At 29.9% G+C, this 17,088-nt stretch overlaps 1 protein-coding gene across 3 annotated transcripts in view; it reads left to right on the top strand.

Annotated features, from left to right (window-relative positions):
* Positions 1–17,088, top strand: part of LOC136982251 (SLAIN motif-containing protein 2-like) — a 34,900-nt gene that overhangs the window by 970 nt on the left and 16,842 nt on the right. For all 3 annotated transcript variants that reach the window (XM_067278715.1, XM_067278713.1, XM_067278716.1), the window contains 4 exons: positions 9,433–9,581; positions 10,814–10,891; positions 14,394–14,633; positions 14,986–15,024. In XM_067278715.1, the coding sequence (XP_067134816.1) occupies positions 9,433–9,581; positions 10,814–10,891; positions 14,394–14,633; positions 14,986–15,024 (506 nt within the window). The remainder of the gene's footprint in view (positions 1–9,432; positions 9,582–10,813; positions 10,892–14,393; positions 14,634–14,985; positions 15,025–17,088) is intronic.

The following is a 17,088-nucleotide window of genomic DNA, read 5'->3' as shown; positions in this document are numbered from 1 at the left end:
GAACGAGGCGGTTGGGACCTTGTCGGGATAAGATGCAAACTTGGGGGATTGCCACCTTCCGGAGTTATAGATCCCTTGTGTGAGTGGGAAAGTCGACGAAACCATATCCGTATGTGCAACCCTTTGCCAGATATTCGCCTCCGTAGGTCTGTTTTTATCGTGAACTGATATACTGCCTATTCTTATTGCTTTGCGTCACTTGAGGCAAGTGACGAAGAGCCTTGATAGACGTGAGGTTGTTTCGGTGCAAACGACAAAACTATATATGTCAAATACTCTGAGAACGGTCGAGTGGACTGCTCGAAGCTGGCACAGTCCCCCAGACTAGATAGTTAAATGCTATGGTGTTGGTGGAGTTATGTGACTCTTGATTGCCAGCAATTCAGAAGTGAGCCGATTTCGGGTGGGTAGTATCTTGCCGAGGTTGTGTGTGTGGGTGTGATTCTTTTGATGATTTTGCTTCTATGGGTATGATCTATGGCTCTGATTAGGTCTTGGCCATCTCGTTTGGAGTTATAATTGCATATGAATGGTGTGGTTATGACTTTATCAGAGCTGTAGAATATGCTTGTAGGAATAAAAAAGTCAAAGGAATTGTTGGGGGTTTCAAACTTCTCATTCAGTACTGCAATTTTACTTTTATATATATAAACATACACCTAAAAGTAACTTCTACTTTTTAATTAGACAATTTGCATTGGATTTCTTGCTTTAGAGCTGTAAATCGATTTTTGTAACTTGTAACTTGTAAATTGATTTACAGTTATATACATGCTACAGTTCATAATTAAATAATATTGATCATAGCATATTTATATGTATGTGCTACTATTTATTTAATTATTGTATATGTTTACTGTCAATTTAGCTATTATAAAAAGTGTTTAACTGTCAATATAATTGTTGTAGGTATATTCAGGGAGAGTGGAAGAGAGATGCTCAGTATTAGTACAGTATGTCTTCACATGAGAAAACTCTAATCTCCATGGTAGATTGTCTCTATAGTAGAACTTTTTTTAATTTTTAATTTTTTTACAAAATTTTATTTATACAAAAAATGTCAAAAATAAATGAAATCAAAGGAAACTGACATGCTATCTCAGCTAAGTTGATTTTGAATGGTGAGTCAACAAGCATATTTTTAAAATAATTTTTTATTTTTGTTTAATTTTTTCATTTTGTAAATAAAAGTAAAGGCTGATAAACTTCTGGCAACATTGTTGGTCTTTATTTTGATTTTTAAAAAATGAAAAATTAAACATTCTAATATAGAGACATACTATACTAATACCAAAATGTTCTTTAACTAACAGTTAAAAATAAGTAAAATATAGAAAAAATAAAAATATGTTTTAATATCCATTTTTATGTTGATTTAGCCTTTTCGTTGATTTATCTATGAGATGAAGCAAAATTTATGCATAAACTTATTTCTGATGGATACATTTCAGTGTGCATCAGTGCATTGGTGAACTGCAGTGTACTAAAATGTGTTTAGATATTCACTGACAAGTTTGTTGGTGCAGCAACCAATGCACATTGCACTTGTCAGACCATGGATGTGGTGAGCGGTGATGAAGCAATATGGGCACTTCCACGGTTGTATTAACAACACCATTTTTACTAGTAATCCGTACTAGCCTAAAGTTATGTTGACAAAATAAGTCTGCAAATGCCAACAAAGAGCTGTTTGATTCTGCCTTCTTATTAGGTTGCCAGACATTTAAGTAAAAGCTTATTTAAACCTTCGTCAATTATGGCTGAGATTGATGCATACTGGAAAGTATCCAATGCCTTATATAATACCTAGATATGCAATTGATGATCATTACTATATATGGCCATTAATATAATTGTTACATGTACAGATATTAATACAATCATTGTGTATGAATGACTATTAAATATAACCATTGCAATGTGCAGTCCTTTGCTAACATGTATGTAAAAAAGGTATACAGTCACTGTGGAGGAATAGTAGGATCATATTTTTTTAAAACTCTACAGTTGGATTGTTATGAACTATCAAGTTAAATAACAAGTTACATTTGTATTAGTGTTAATGTTTTTTGAAATGCCCTGTATATGATTGTTTATATTATAATTGCATATACATTATCACTAATATAATCATTTTATATACATGCCTTTTAAACTATTTAAAAAATAATGATTTTGTGAGTTTTATACAATCTTTGATGATGTCAAAAAATCTGTTGACCTTGAATAATAATGATTATAGTTTTACATAAGAAACTTGTTAATTTAATTCTATAATCTTTTATGTCAGGTATAGTATAAAAGAACATATGGTGTTTTTATGAAAGCACATACAAATTATATGGCACTGAAGACAGGTTGAGAATTTACATCTACCCGAAATGCATATGTAGAAGAGAAAATTGATTAATAAGTTGTTTGTAGTTAAATTATTTGATATTTCTTGGCTGTAGAAAATACTATAGCTGACATAAAGGATTATAGAGTTAAATTAACAAGAATATGGCTATCCTATTTAAGGAAGGATAAAAGGCTTGGTCTAATATAAAGAAAAGTAATATTTCCTACTTTATTACAATTTTTACAATGTTGGCAGAAATGACTTTATTTTTTTTGAAAAGTTGGTCTTATATTAAGTTATCAGTCCTTAATACAAGACCAACCTTATTATCCTGTTGTTATGGAAATTCATATTTATCATTGATAGTTTGGATGTCAGAGCCTCATTCTTTCTACATAACTGACCAAAGATGGGAAAAAGCTGTCTGTCCTATATGGAACTTCAAGTTTGATCAAAAGTTTCAAATGGTCACTTAATTCTTATGAATGCAGCATTTTTCACTTAAACTGGCTAATTCTGGACTACACAATATGAGAAAATTAAAAACTAGCCAGGTAATCAGTAGTGTACTGACATATTAAATGAAAAACAAACCATTTTCAGTCCGTTTCATTATAAATACAAGATATTGAAAGTTTATCTTTATGTTACATCATAAAATATTTAATTTCAGTTTTTTGATTTTTTTATTAAAAGTTTCTTGTGAAGTTATTTTTATTTAATAATTATGGCTGAAAGGAAATGTTTACTCTGTTAGTTTCTATTTTTAATTATAATGCTTATGATTATGAATATTAACAGTTTTATTGTAAATTCTGGAGAAAGAGAGGTATTTATGATGATGTAGGTTGAGTAACTGCAGAAATATTTAATGTAAGATGATAAGCATAATAATATCTCACAGATATGTGATAAGTAATCCAAACTTCTCTAGATTCTCTGTAAATTTAATATCTTTTTCATATTTAGTAAGAAAGTTTAATTAAAGTATCTTGATGAGGGTGGCAGCCGGGTTAAGGGATGGGACCTGATGTATCTGGGAAAAAACTACTCGTAAAAAATTCCGAGAGATTTTTGCCCACTTAGATTCAATGCTGGATCCCCAGAATGGAGATCATCTATATTAAGATTTAGATATTTTAAATTACTTACAATACTTTTAATGATCACTTATTAAACTCTGCTGAATTTCAGTTTCTATTCTTGATAATTAATGTATACTTCTTTCTATAGTATCTCTTAACTGATATATTTGATAATTGTATTATTACTAAAGTTTAGTCATTTATTTTTTTAATATTTTATTTGTTTTAGTCTAATCATATATAATTAAAGATAATGTCATTTGTAAATTACTTAGTCTATTACAATTTTTTGTTTTAAAAAATAAATGCTTGCAATTTTAATGGGTCAGAAAACAGATGGTCTGTTGCATGCAGTGCAGCTGTTATGCATTGCTTTTAAATTATTCACTTATTAATATTACCGAGCAGCAGTCGATTAAGATATAGACAATAAGTCATAGTTCTAATCAATCTTTCTGAGATTTTCTATAATTTTTTTATTCTAAATCAGTTTTAAGAGAAAGTTACATATATTTTATTGGATTTTAATAAACTTATGGTATCATTATTAATAAATCTGATATTTTTGCTCAAGTTTATAATGTTGAATACTTCATTAAAATTATAAAAATTTATTATCTGCATTATGTTAACTTTTAGAAGATTCTTTGTTTTTAAAAATTACCAACCCTCTGTGATGAATAATTTTTAAATGCTATTAAGAAATTAAACTTGGATAAGACATCAACACATTTTAATAACATTTATTGATGTTGCTAGCATAAAGTTTGACCAGGTTAGAAGCAAAAAATAGCATTTTGTTTTTAAAAATTTTCTTTACATAAATGGATTTGCAATGAATAGAAAAGTTTATAGTGAGTAAAAGCAGTAACACAAAAAAACTTTCCACACGTTTCTAGCAATTTAATCACTAAGTACAAATGTTTTTGGCCATTTTGAATGGCCTTCTTCAGGTACAATAAGGTCGGTTGGAATGTCGGTTAGCAGATATTTACGTGATGTCAGTGTTTATGAAGGTTTCTTCTTACTACATTTGTACTTAGTGATTAAATTGCTAGAAACAAAGTGTGAAAGGTTTTTTGTGTTACTGATTTTAAGTAGTTCTAGTTTTCAGTGCAGAGAAGAGTAAAAGCAGTACTGGGCAAGTAAATGAGTGGATGTGAAAGACTTTCTCTTAAAAACTTACTTACTTTTCTTTTTACATTTGTTTTGTAGTATTGAACAAAGGCTATTTCCTTTTTGATGCTAGATACAGACTTCAACACTAATTAATTAAGTTAAGTTCTTAAAAATCAGTGATTAGGTTAGTGCTTGAAATTCAAAATGTTCAATATCTTACATGATATGTACCATGGTTTATGTGGTACATAAGATACTGTTGTGGATGTATAAGATGACTTTGTTGGACAAGTAACCTAACCTTCAGAGCAAGCTCTGGTGTTTAGAATTTATCTGCTTGTATTTTATGATATTTGATGTTGACATAAAGTTGTTATTTTTCATATCTGCTAATAATCTGATTTAAAAATGGATTGTCATATTGACAAGAAATAAAAGTTATATATTGTAATACTGTAATTATTTCCTTTTCTTATCCAGCTCCTAAGGAAGCTGTTTTTTGAGTGAGTTAATATTGTTCTTATTAATTACAACTAATTGTTAATTGTTTTCTGAGAATTGTTTAGTGCATTTTAGCAAGTTCCTAAGTGTGTTGACTTTGGATTTGATCCACAACCTTTATATCAGTTTCCTATATATATCCATATTCAGTTTTCTCTTCTAAGTTCCAGCTTCCCATACAAAATTTTTCATGCTATCATTGGAATTCAGATAATATAATACATCTGCAAAAGCTTTAAAAGTCAAAGTTATATTTTTTTCTTGATTAGAATTATATTCATACAGCATCTGAAAGGCAATTTTATCAAGTTGCTATTTTAGATTATTTTTCTGAAAAATATATAAAATCAATCATTTATCTTTAATTTGATGTGTATTTCATGTATTAAAACTCATTTTTCTTACTTAAATACTTTTTCTCCAAGCTTTATAATTACACCTGATAAAATAATATATAATATGTACACAAATACACATGTACCTTAATTCTGTTAAAGTCAACTATTCTAAGGTTTGAGCATTTACAATGTCAACCTATCACTCTGGAAGACTTGGGAACAAATCTAGTCAGATTGAAAAACCTTTGGAAATTTTTGGGAATGGTCCATCCTGTGTATATTGGGCTCCATCCCTCATCAAATCTTTACTAATTATATTATTTATTATTTTGATTTTTACTTAAAGCCATTCTGTTAATGTTGCTGATTTTATTATTAATGAACTGTCTCTCTTCAATTTTTTGTTTCATAAATTTAACATTTCACAAACAGTATTATTTTTTCTTCATTTTTTACATTTAATACAGAAAATGAGTTTTAAATTAAATAATTTTAACAACTTCCATGTTTTAAGTTACCACTTTAATGGAGCAATTCTAAAGTTACAATAAATGTGTGTACTTTCAAGCTGCTTCACTTATAATCAGGAAAAATGCTGCAAAAAGAATTTTGTTGCCACGAAAGCAATATGTAGAATAAACAAAATAAATTGCTTGCATTATATTTTTGTCTAATAATTTTTAAAGACATTACACTAAATCTAAAATTAATTTTTTCTGTCATAATATCCTTTATATGTAAAAACCTGTCGCACATCTTTGCTTGGTTATTTTTCCAGTTTCCGTGATATTTAGAATTATTATTGTGATGATTAATCACACAATCTGAATGTTTATATATAGCATTCTATAATTATAGACCGAGTTACTACTACCTGTATTTTTGGAAATATTCTCATACTTTATTCATAGTAATTACATAAGGGTTTACTTAAAATGATGCTCATATTAATTAAAATAAATACTATTTAACTTTCTACTTTTTAACCTATTTTATTAACCTATTACTATTTCCTGGTGAGTTTCAATCATCAGAATTCATTTTTATTCAGAAAATAATTAATTCCGATCATAAAATGTATTTTGGAAGTATGAATTTAAATATAACCTTACATACATGCATAGACTTAATGCATGCAGCAAAATTACAATGGCAGTATAAGCATTAGGACTGATTGAACCACTCATTATTTTTACTTGTCAAGGTCAGAATAAAAAGTTGTTGATGCTCATTGTTTTGATTTTGCCATCTGTATGCAACAGCCTTTTGTATAAATTGTTGTGTGTGTTCTATTTATATTGTGTATAAATCAATTGTAACTTTACAAATTAAGTATTGATAATTAAATTTGAATTTAATTTTATTTCCATTTATTTGTTACTTTTAAAAATATATACAAAAAAACAACAAACTTGTCTTTGATGTTTTCCTTTGGCTAATGAATAGTAATTTCTATGGTCTATCTCTACAAATGGACCTGTTAAGTGTGGACAATGTTAACTTTCTCAAACCACACTTTTTCTTATATAAAAGCAAATCCACACAAAAGTCATCTAAAGCCGGCCTTTCAAATCTCTGCATCCCTACTTTCTTTTTTGACCCCCCTCAGCTATGAAATTGCAGTCTTCCATATACTAATCAAGTGCATCTACATTCACTGTTCTAATCTCTCAGATCTAAATACAGAATTAAACAAGATTATCAGTTTAGCATTACAAAATACCCTCCAGCTACATAACACCCTCTACATCATTGAGAATGTTTCATACAGCAGCCAAAATATATCTAAATGTAAGCAAGTCTTTTCCTTCTCCACATTCACATACTCCAAAACCCTTCAACATATTTTTAGGTTCATTGCTAATAATATATGTATAGCATTCTGATACAACCCATCTCAATATTGCTTCCTATGGAATTATAAAGAACCCATGGATGACAAATGGAGTGATGAAGTGTACATCATCCTGGCCTTAAATGAGGAGATAGGCATCAATGCAGTATATGCTTCAAGGTTCCTCAGAGGCATATTGGAAGTAACAATGTTAAACAAGAAGGCTCTGCTAAAGTTTTATATTTCTTCACACACTTTACTATAGTGTGGGGGATTGGCAGGCAACCAAAATTATCAGAACAGCAAAAGATTAAGAAACTATTGCCAAGCTGGGACTAACAATAGCTTCTTAATCTTTTGCATCACGTGCAACCATCATAGTTCACCTACTCCTGCTTGTTTACTCCATCCAACTTCCTTCCTAACTGTCCACAACTGAAAATGGCTTTTTAACTGGGTCAAAAGCATTAGTATTCCTTAAATTTTACCATTATTAAAACTACATTGATGAATACAGCAGATTAACTAAAGTGGTTGGTTCATTATATTTTAAAATTTTTATTTAAGCTGTTTAAGTTTAAAAACTATATTTAGCAAAATATATATTTTATAAATGATACTGCTTTTCTTCATTTTTTAAATCTAATACAAAAAATAACTCCAACTTAAATTATTTTTATAATTTTCTGTGTATAAAACAATATATTCTTTATGCCATTTCATGCCAATTCTCTAATTTTCTTGGGAAGTTATAAGGATGACCATTTAATGTTTCTTTTAATTTTGTTAATTTAATTTACCCTCATGCCTTAAGTAAAAAATAAGATGGCACTGAGGGATACTTCCCTCTGATATAGGAAAACAACATATAGGAAGAATATAATTCAAAGGTGTAAATTTAATTTATGTATTCAGAACTATACTATATTTATGCAAAGTAAATGTAGAAAAAGGATAAAAGTAACATGTAAAAATTTAAATTTCTACAAAAGATAACGTGCAAAGAGCAATTATAATTTTAGCAATCATAATTAGCAATAATTACAAAGGAAATTGAATTACAATATTGCACAAGTAACCGAAGCTAAAAAATTGCATCAAAGACAAAATACCTTTGAGTTTTTGGAGAGGGAGATAGAGATGATCTTGAATCTCAGACAAGGAGCTAAGATGGCTCAAAGAAAAAATGGAATCAACCAAAAAGAGCCTCAAAACTGGCTCTAATCTAATTTTTAAAGGGCTGACAATCAATAGAAACTAGGCTGGAGCATATGAATAAATGGGTCCATTTTCAATCTGACTTCTCAAGAATTGTACAGTTCCAAATTACACATTTTCATATTTTACTGGCCTGGCAGAAAAATCCAGATGATAGCTAAATTTTCCAGAGAATGTTTTTAGCATTTTTTGTTAGGAAAGGACACTCTAACTGGAAAATATATCATATTTTCTCTCTTTCTCTTTCCCTCAAAAGTTTATCATCACAGGTGCACATACATTATAAATTGGCATAGATTTTCATTTTCCACATTCCTGAAATAAAATGTAGACAGTTAATTCAAGTTAACATGCTCTCTAACAAACAAGAAATGCACAAAATTCAATTATAAATGAAAAATAATAATAATAATTTCTGGTACTTATACTAAATTATCTTAAACTTCACTGCAACATCAGAGATTGACAATGCAACACATGCCCACAGAAAATACTTCTCTGACAATCTCGAAAGTTTAATTTTTATTATTCTACAACCAAGTTAGTTAATACTTATTTATTTTCTATTATTTAACTATATAAATGTTCTCTAGTATGTTTCTAGTAGTAGTATGACTTGTGGTATCCATTAACTACCTTCAGGTGTTTTACATGAAGATGTAATGCCTAAGGCAATTCAAATTAGATTTATATAGAAGCAAAGAATTAAAATTCATATTTTTTATGCTATTCCTGTGGCAGTGACTATGCTAAATCTCTTTGTTCAATGTATAATTTCTGTAGTAATATTTATATAATTATTTTTAAAGTATATAAAATGATATTTGTTTCACTGATTTGTCAGAAAAATTATTTTATAAATATAATTTTTATTGCTAAAGACTTTGAAAATTTAATAAAGTAATTAAGATTTTAATCAGTTAAGAGTTTAATGTATAAATGATAATTTTTCTTACAATATTCAATTATAAAAAATTTTTTAATGTCCCGTGACAGGTTATATATGCCTCCTAAAGGTTTGACTACAGAAGATGTATCATTAAATCCATACAAGTGGTTAAGAAAAGATTTAGAAGATCCAGAAAATAAAGAATTACAACTTGCAAAATCAGCTCTTGTTAACAAATTGGAAGAACTTTCAATACGTATGAAAATTTGTAATAAATTTATATTTAATAACAATTGAATAATTCTCAAAATATTTTAAAAATTATTCATTTTATGGCCAAAAATTAAGGTTTTTCAGTTTATAAAGTATAGAAGTTTCAGTTATATTTTAATTAATTAAATGAAATTCACTTTTTGTAATTACAGACACCATTATCATTTATTAGAATTAGCAAGTCCCAAAATATACAAGTTAAAAAATGCTTATAAAACTGTTTATTGTACACAATTTGGTTATTTTTATCATCTTCAGTTAAATAAGCAAGGAGCTGTCTTTTTGTGTGCTATTTGATGATAATGTATCAGTTATCATCAGTCTTAATCAGTGTTTTAAATTCCAAATATTGTATTAATCATCATTCGCTCATAGTAAAAATTAAAGATAGCAATGTTAGTGATAGTGTGACCAGCAGGCAAACTACATTGGATAAATTACAATTAAATAAATTATTATAATTAATAAATAACATGTTTCAAGTTACATACTTTATGCTTGTTTTAGCATGTCCCATTAATATCAGAGTCAATGAAATCAGAATTTTCTCTACTTGTAGCCTTATTCATTTTCCCTCAATGTGATGAGTGTAGACAAGTTCTAAAGTGATTACAATAAACAGATTTTATTACATATAATAAGTGTCTTTGAAGAATCCTTGGAATCAAAAACAATATTTTAATTTGAAGTTACTGCACAATTAAGGTTTATACAATCTTATTTTATGTGTCTTATACTGTATGAGCTTGTTTTAAAGTAACTCCTTACAGATCTCACTTCTTCCTCCAGCTTTATTAGTTTCCCAATTTGGCTATGTTGTGTGGTCGGGCAACCTTCTTGTCATTAACCTGTCTTTCTCAATCTGGACCTGGAACTGGCTAAAGTCACCAGAGGTGGGATGTGACACCCACATCCAACAATTCCATTTTAAACTCTGACAGGAGTGCTGTCTATGCCTCTCATAATTAATGTTGATGACCTGATAGGAACTGCTGTTTAGCAAAACCTAGCCATTAACTTGATATTAAAGCCCTTACAAATAATTAGTAGTAAATAATTCTTATTATAAAAAAATTTTGTAAAATAGACATTGAATGAGTTCATTATTTTCTGTAATTGTACATGCACATATTGATTAGAAAAATATGAATTATAATTAAATGTTAATGTAGTTTGTTAATCATTAATAAGTTAATTTTTTTTATTATATTTTAGTATCTTCTCCAAATAAAGAACAAGAAGCAGAAGAAGCAGAAATTGAAGAACCATTTTCAGAAAATACAGCTCCTGCAGGTAAAAATATTAGCTATGTTATTTATGCATTTGTTTTAATTAATTTTCAATAATGCACTTTTTTTTTTATAAAGTTGATTCCTATAGAACAGCGGTTCCCAACCAGTGGTCCGCAAGAGCTAAAATATGGTCCGCAAAAGATTTAAAACTTTTATTCATTTTAAATTATTATTCACACATTGATACAAACTGAATTTAATTTTTACTAAAAATGTTATGTTTTCTATTATTATAGTACTGTTAAAGCATGTTACTCGAGTTTAACGATTACTTATGTTAAAAGTTTTCATTAAAGTTTATTTTTAGATTGACACAGTTTATTTTTCTTAAACCTTGTGGTCCCTGCTAACAACAATGAAATCAAAGTGGTCCCTGGTCAAAAAAAGGTTGGGAACCGCTGCTATAGAAAGCATAAGAGTAAATTTTTATATGACTTTTTTTACATTTTCTAATGAATAGGTAAAATTTTACATTAATTTAAATTGATTTATAATACAGCAAACCTCTGTTTTTGAACTTAATTAATTCCTAAAAGTTTTTCCATAAGAAATAATACAAAATGGATTAAAAAGCCCTTTTAATCCATTTTGTAATTGATCTCCAAAATAAAGCCCTTTTTTAACCTTTTTATCTGTATTCATTATTTTCTAAAAGATGTTTGTTAAAAGTTCTTACATTTAATTAATACTGTTAAATATAGTGCTGAGTGCCAATTGTGTATTAATGAGAAATAATAAAATTATGTTTAATAATAAATTTATGTTATTTAATTTGACTTAAACACCATTAAAGACAAATTCTTGGATGCTATTTATATTAATGTGATATTTATTAATTAATTCTGATTTAAATTCGGCTGTGGCACATACTGAAAAATGGAATTACAGTAGAGCATCGATTGTCCGACTCAATTGGGGACTGGGGTTGGTCGGATAACTGAAAAAATACATTATTAGTATAGTATATTAGTATATCGCTATTAATCTACTTCGCGTTGAATTTTTATCAATGTTAAGCCTAACAAAATTTTTTAAAAATAATAATAATCGCTATTGTATCATTAAAAATTATTTCTTTATTTTGCAAAAAATAAATACAAAATAAAGAAAAATAGAAAATTAAGCCTGGTTTAAATACTGGCCTCCCTTTCATGGTCAAGCCAGTGTTTCCAGCTAAAACATGCAAAAATTTAACAAAAATAACATTAAAGTAGCCAAGACATAGCCAAATATTGTAGTGCCACATCACTAGCGGACATTTGAATTTGCCGACTAGAATGCGGTCGGTTAATCGATGTGACAGTTGATCGGGGGTCAGATAATCGATGCTCTACTGTAGTATCTTTCTCACATGCACATTGAAATCTAATTCAAATAGCAATGTCGTTGATGATTTGTGTTGTGACATCTAATGATGCAAGGCAATCTTGGTGCCACTAACTTTTGAATTGGTAGTCCTGTCATTTATGGTTGGGCTGCCATCGACTTTCTTTAACATAGGGAATAGAGTGAGTTGACCATCTGTCTCTCTCTCTAATCTGTGGCCAACTCTTGCCAAGTAGGTTGTTCGGTAAGTGATGCAATTATGAGTGAAATTCTGCTTGTGAACCAATTTGTTCGAAAATTGAATTTTGACTGTGTATTAATTATTGGATTTTAAGATTTATTTATTAAATTTGATAACTTCTTCAATTAATGTAATGCTACTAGAACATTATGTAAATAATAATTTACAAAAATTTAACATTAAACTATAACTGTACTTAATTTTAAATAAAATCTGCAAATATATTTCTCTATATTGTTTATGTGAGATGCCAGGGGCACAGGTGCTGATCCCGAAAATGCCACTTACATAGCAACGGGTCGGCAAGACCTGCTCACATTGTCTTTGGATGGCTAGGAGGGCTAAAATCGAGTGGAGAGGTTGCAATGGGTAAGCCGATAGGTGCTGGGTACTGAATGAGACAGGCAGATTGGTTTAAATTCAATAAATAATCATTTAATATCACTAAATCTAGGTTATACATAAAAATTTCAAATGATATGGTGATTAAATGCAGATAACATACGATTATACAATGAGGTGTCTATTCTAGTTCCTATGCTGTGAGGCTATTTCTAATTTCTCGAATGTGGAGAGTGAGTTTGCAATTATCTATCCAAAATATCTCAAATGCTGATCATTGCTGACAAAGGAGTATATGGTATTGCCGTGCAACGGGCTTTGTCCTCGCTGCTTTCCTTGGTTGTATAGCGAAAGTGTTGTTCCTCCTTATGGTTGTACAGTCTGCTTGGTGTTTGATGCATTTGATTCTTGTATGGAGAGCAAGTCTTCTCCTTGGATGAACTATTTCTGTTTTGACTAATGTAGCCTCTATGGGACTTATGACAAATGCCCCTTATGACAAAACACCCAGAACTCTTGGTGTCTTGTCCTTTTATGCATTTAGCCTGGGAAAATGATCATGTTTAAAATGGCAGTTGTCTAGAAACGAAGGTTGAATTTGCAGGTGCTACTTCAACCTTTCGTCGACATAACTGTGTCGCTTACTTTACTCTTTTCATAATCAGATGTTATCATTTTGCAACTGACTGTTAAATTTCTTGTCCATTTGCTTACAGAGAGTGTCATTCAATCCATTTTTTGAGCAATGTTTTTCTAACAATTGCAACAGAGAATTTAAAATATAATTTTTCTCTAAATTTCGTAAAATTGAACCTTTGGTTCTCACACTTATTTAAAAAAGCCTTTCTTAAAAATTTAATGAAACCAATTAAAAAGGCATTTTGATGGAACAGATATAAAATTAATTAAAATTCAGTTATAAAATATAAGACTAGTGAAACCTCACATTTTTTTCTTCCAATATCTGTATTAAATCAGAGACCAAGATATTTTAAAAAAAACAGCTAATTTATTCTTTTCCTTTTATAAACAGCAATGCATTTTGGATTAAATTTTTCTTAATTCCTCCTCAGGCTTCTGACACATTAGTCTTTCAATTTGTTTTCCACTGTTGGGGGAAAAGAATAAAGTAGCTGTGTTTTTAAAAAAATCTTGGTCTATGATTTAATTTTTCAGATATTAGAAGAAAAAGACGCGAGGTTTCACTTGTCTTATGCTTTATAACTGAATTTTAATTATATTTGTCTATCCATGTGAAAATTACAGAATAACTTACTTTCATTCAAATGCAAGAAAGTTGTTTTATAATTTTCAAAAAGCTAGAATAAATTTGATTATTTGTAAAAATATAGTTGCAAATTTTAATTAAAGTTAAATACAGTTATCTTTTAGCATTGTAATTTACAAAAATTCAAATAAATACAATTCCTGTATTCATAACTTTTTACACAGTATATGAATAGATTTTCGTTATTCTGTGGCAGAAGATTTGAATAATTTAATTCATTTTAAAAAGCAATAATTTTTACAACTTAAAAAATCCAATTATTACTCTTTAAATATAATGGTTTAAGCGCTTATTGTGATTATTTAGATCAAACAAGAATTATAGATACACGTACATTCACACGTTCAAAGAAAAAGAAAAGTAGAGAGGAAGAAGAAGAAAGTGAAAACTCTAAACCATTATCTTTTATAGAACCAGCAATAAATATTGCAAAAAATGGTGATATTGATGATGATTCAAATTATGAATATGGCTACATCAGACCGGAATTATATCAGCTTAGTGACTTTATTGATGTCCATGAAAAAGCACGAATGCAAGAAGAAAGTAAGTTTTCCTTTTATTGTTATAACTTATTAAAATTACAAACTGCAAAAAATTAGTTTTTTGGATTTGTAATACATGAATCACTTCATTTATGAGTGAACTTATAAAGTTCCACTTGATGGTTGTGAGTGATTTAACTATGAATGTTCATCTCTCTTGTAATTTTTAGTAAAATTTTTCAGATGTGAGTGTATATATAATGAAACAGCAAAATTTTTGTTGTATAATTAAATTTTACATACATCTGAATTTTTTATCATTAACATTTTTATTTAGGATACTTTTATTAATATCTAAATATATAAAGTGTATATGCTGTAATTAAAATTTTATTTAATTTAAAATTTTTAAGGTTTAAGGCAAAGTACTCCAGTGATACCAATAAGAGGAAGTAAGTACACCTACTTTTTGTTTTTTAATAATAATAATAATAACTCTCCTGTGGTCACCACCTCGTCATGGTGGGAGAGCCCATTAATTTTACTGATCCATACAGCAATGCAGGCTGGAGCACAAGCTCCTGGTAGGGACACCCATGCCAGTAAGGTCTATGAGACAAATGAAGCTAAGAGTGACCACACCCACATTCTGTGGAGATATTTATTATGATAGTAACAGATCAAAGTGTGATACTGGCTTGGACATTGCTCGGGTTAACAGGGTTTGTGGGTTAGGAAGAGGCTCACGTTCGAAAAATAGGCCACAGTCTCCCTTGGTTACCGGTGGCGAAAGCAGTGCCGGCCCAGCACAGCTACTGCAATACCTTTGACAGAAATGAGGAACCAACCTAGCCCTTGTGGGTTGGCAATGCATCCACAGACTACAAAGGCTGGAAAACCATGCCAACGGATGAAATGGACAATGGAAATGAACGAGTTTATCGTCCATACTTACTATACCATCACAAAACTTGAAACAATCATGAGAGCATACAGACAACAACTACACCATAGATTCACACAACAATATCCTCATCTTACCGTCACCGAACAAAGGGTTGTTGATCAAAAAAGAACAATTATACACAACAACCCTGTCCCACAAACAACACTTGAACTTATCAAACAACAGGTTTCTGATCAAATACATCAACAGACAAAAACATTCATCAACATTAATGAAGATCACGTAACCTGCCAGGATAATCCAGTAACAAGCATTGATATAGTACACATACAACAATTACCACTAACGATACTACAGACACTTCCTCATCCATCACTGATAACATAGACATAGATTTAGTTAATATGCTCTCACTTATATTTCAGGAAACACTCACTACATATACAGGTACAGATCCCACACAAAGACCACGAATACCAAAAATCAACACATCAAAGGTAGTAGAAAAAGTACTAAATTATGTAAACACTCACTTACTACCACACTACATTTATTCAATTTCTATACTCTCAGACATTCATACATTAGTTTATGCTGGGGCAGTCACATTCGTGACACACCATGGACTGAAAATACAATCACAGACAGATATACAAAAAACAAGCCTGCTTGGCAGAGAAGAATAGAAACACAAATAAATGACATTAGACAGCAATTAGGCAGGCTGACACAATATACTAAAAACAACATAACACCCAAATTAAGGAAACAGCTCAAAAACATTTTCAAGAAAATCAAACCACACACAAAACATGAACATCACAACACACACGTTACAGAATACATTGACACTCTAAAACAAAAACTCGCAGCCAAAGCATGTAGACTCAAATGATACAAAACATGTTCACTACGAAAACAACAAAATAAATTATTCACAAACAATGAAAAACTCTTCTACAGACAAATCAGTACCAAAACAAACACTGATACACAGCACAGTGGCACACCAACAGAAGAAGAACTCACAATTTATTGGTCTTCTCTTTGGTCCAGTGCTGTCACGCACAATGCTGATGCAGGCTGGATTGAGGAGGAGAACAAAAACTTGCACAACATACCAACTATGCCCTGTGTTGAAATAAACATACATGATTTCCAATACACTGTTAACAGTACACACAACTGGAAGACACCTGGTGTAGACAATATTCACAATTTCTGGTACAAAAAGTTTACATCACTGCATCAGGAACTAGCTAAACACCTAACACACATCATCATCAATTCACAAGACATGCCAAATTTTCTTACTCAGGTCATCACCTACATGAAACCTACAAACAACAATACCACAGACCCCACACAATACAGACCAATTACATGTCTTCCAACACTCTACAAATTATTGACATCCTGTATTGCAAACAAAATATACAAACATGTTGAAGAACATGACATTCTTACGGAACAACAAAAAGGTTGCCATAGAAATCACAGGGGATGCAAAGAACAGTTACTCATAGATTCAGTCGTTCTATGGCAAGCACACAAATAACACAGAAACATACACATGGCTTACATAGACTACAGAAAAGCATTCGACAGT

Source organism: Centruroides vittatus, unplaced genomic scaffold (genome assembly GCF_030686945.1).
Source record: "Centruroides vittatus isolate TY-2023 unplaced genomic scaffold, ASM3068694v2 contig_817, whole genome shotgun sequence".
Lineage (NCBI taxonomy): Eukaryota > Metazoa > Arthropoda > Arachnida > Scorpiones > Buthidae > Centruroides > Centruroides vittatus.
Note: the sequence above shows the minus strand (reverse complement) of the source record. Positions and strands in the feature narration are given on the sequence as shown.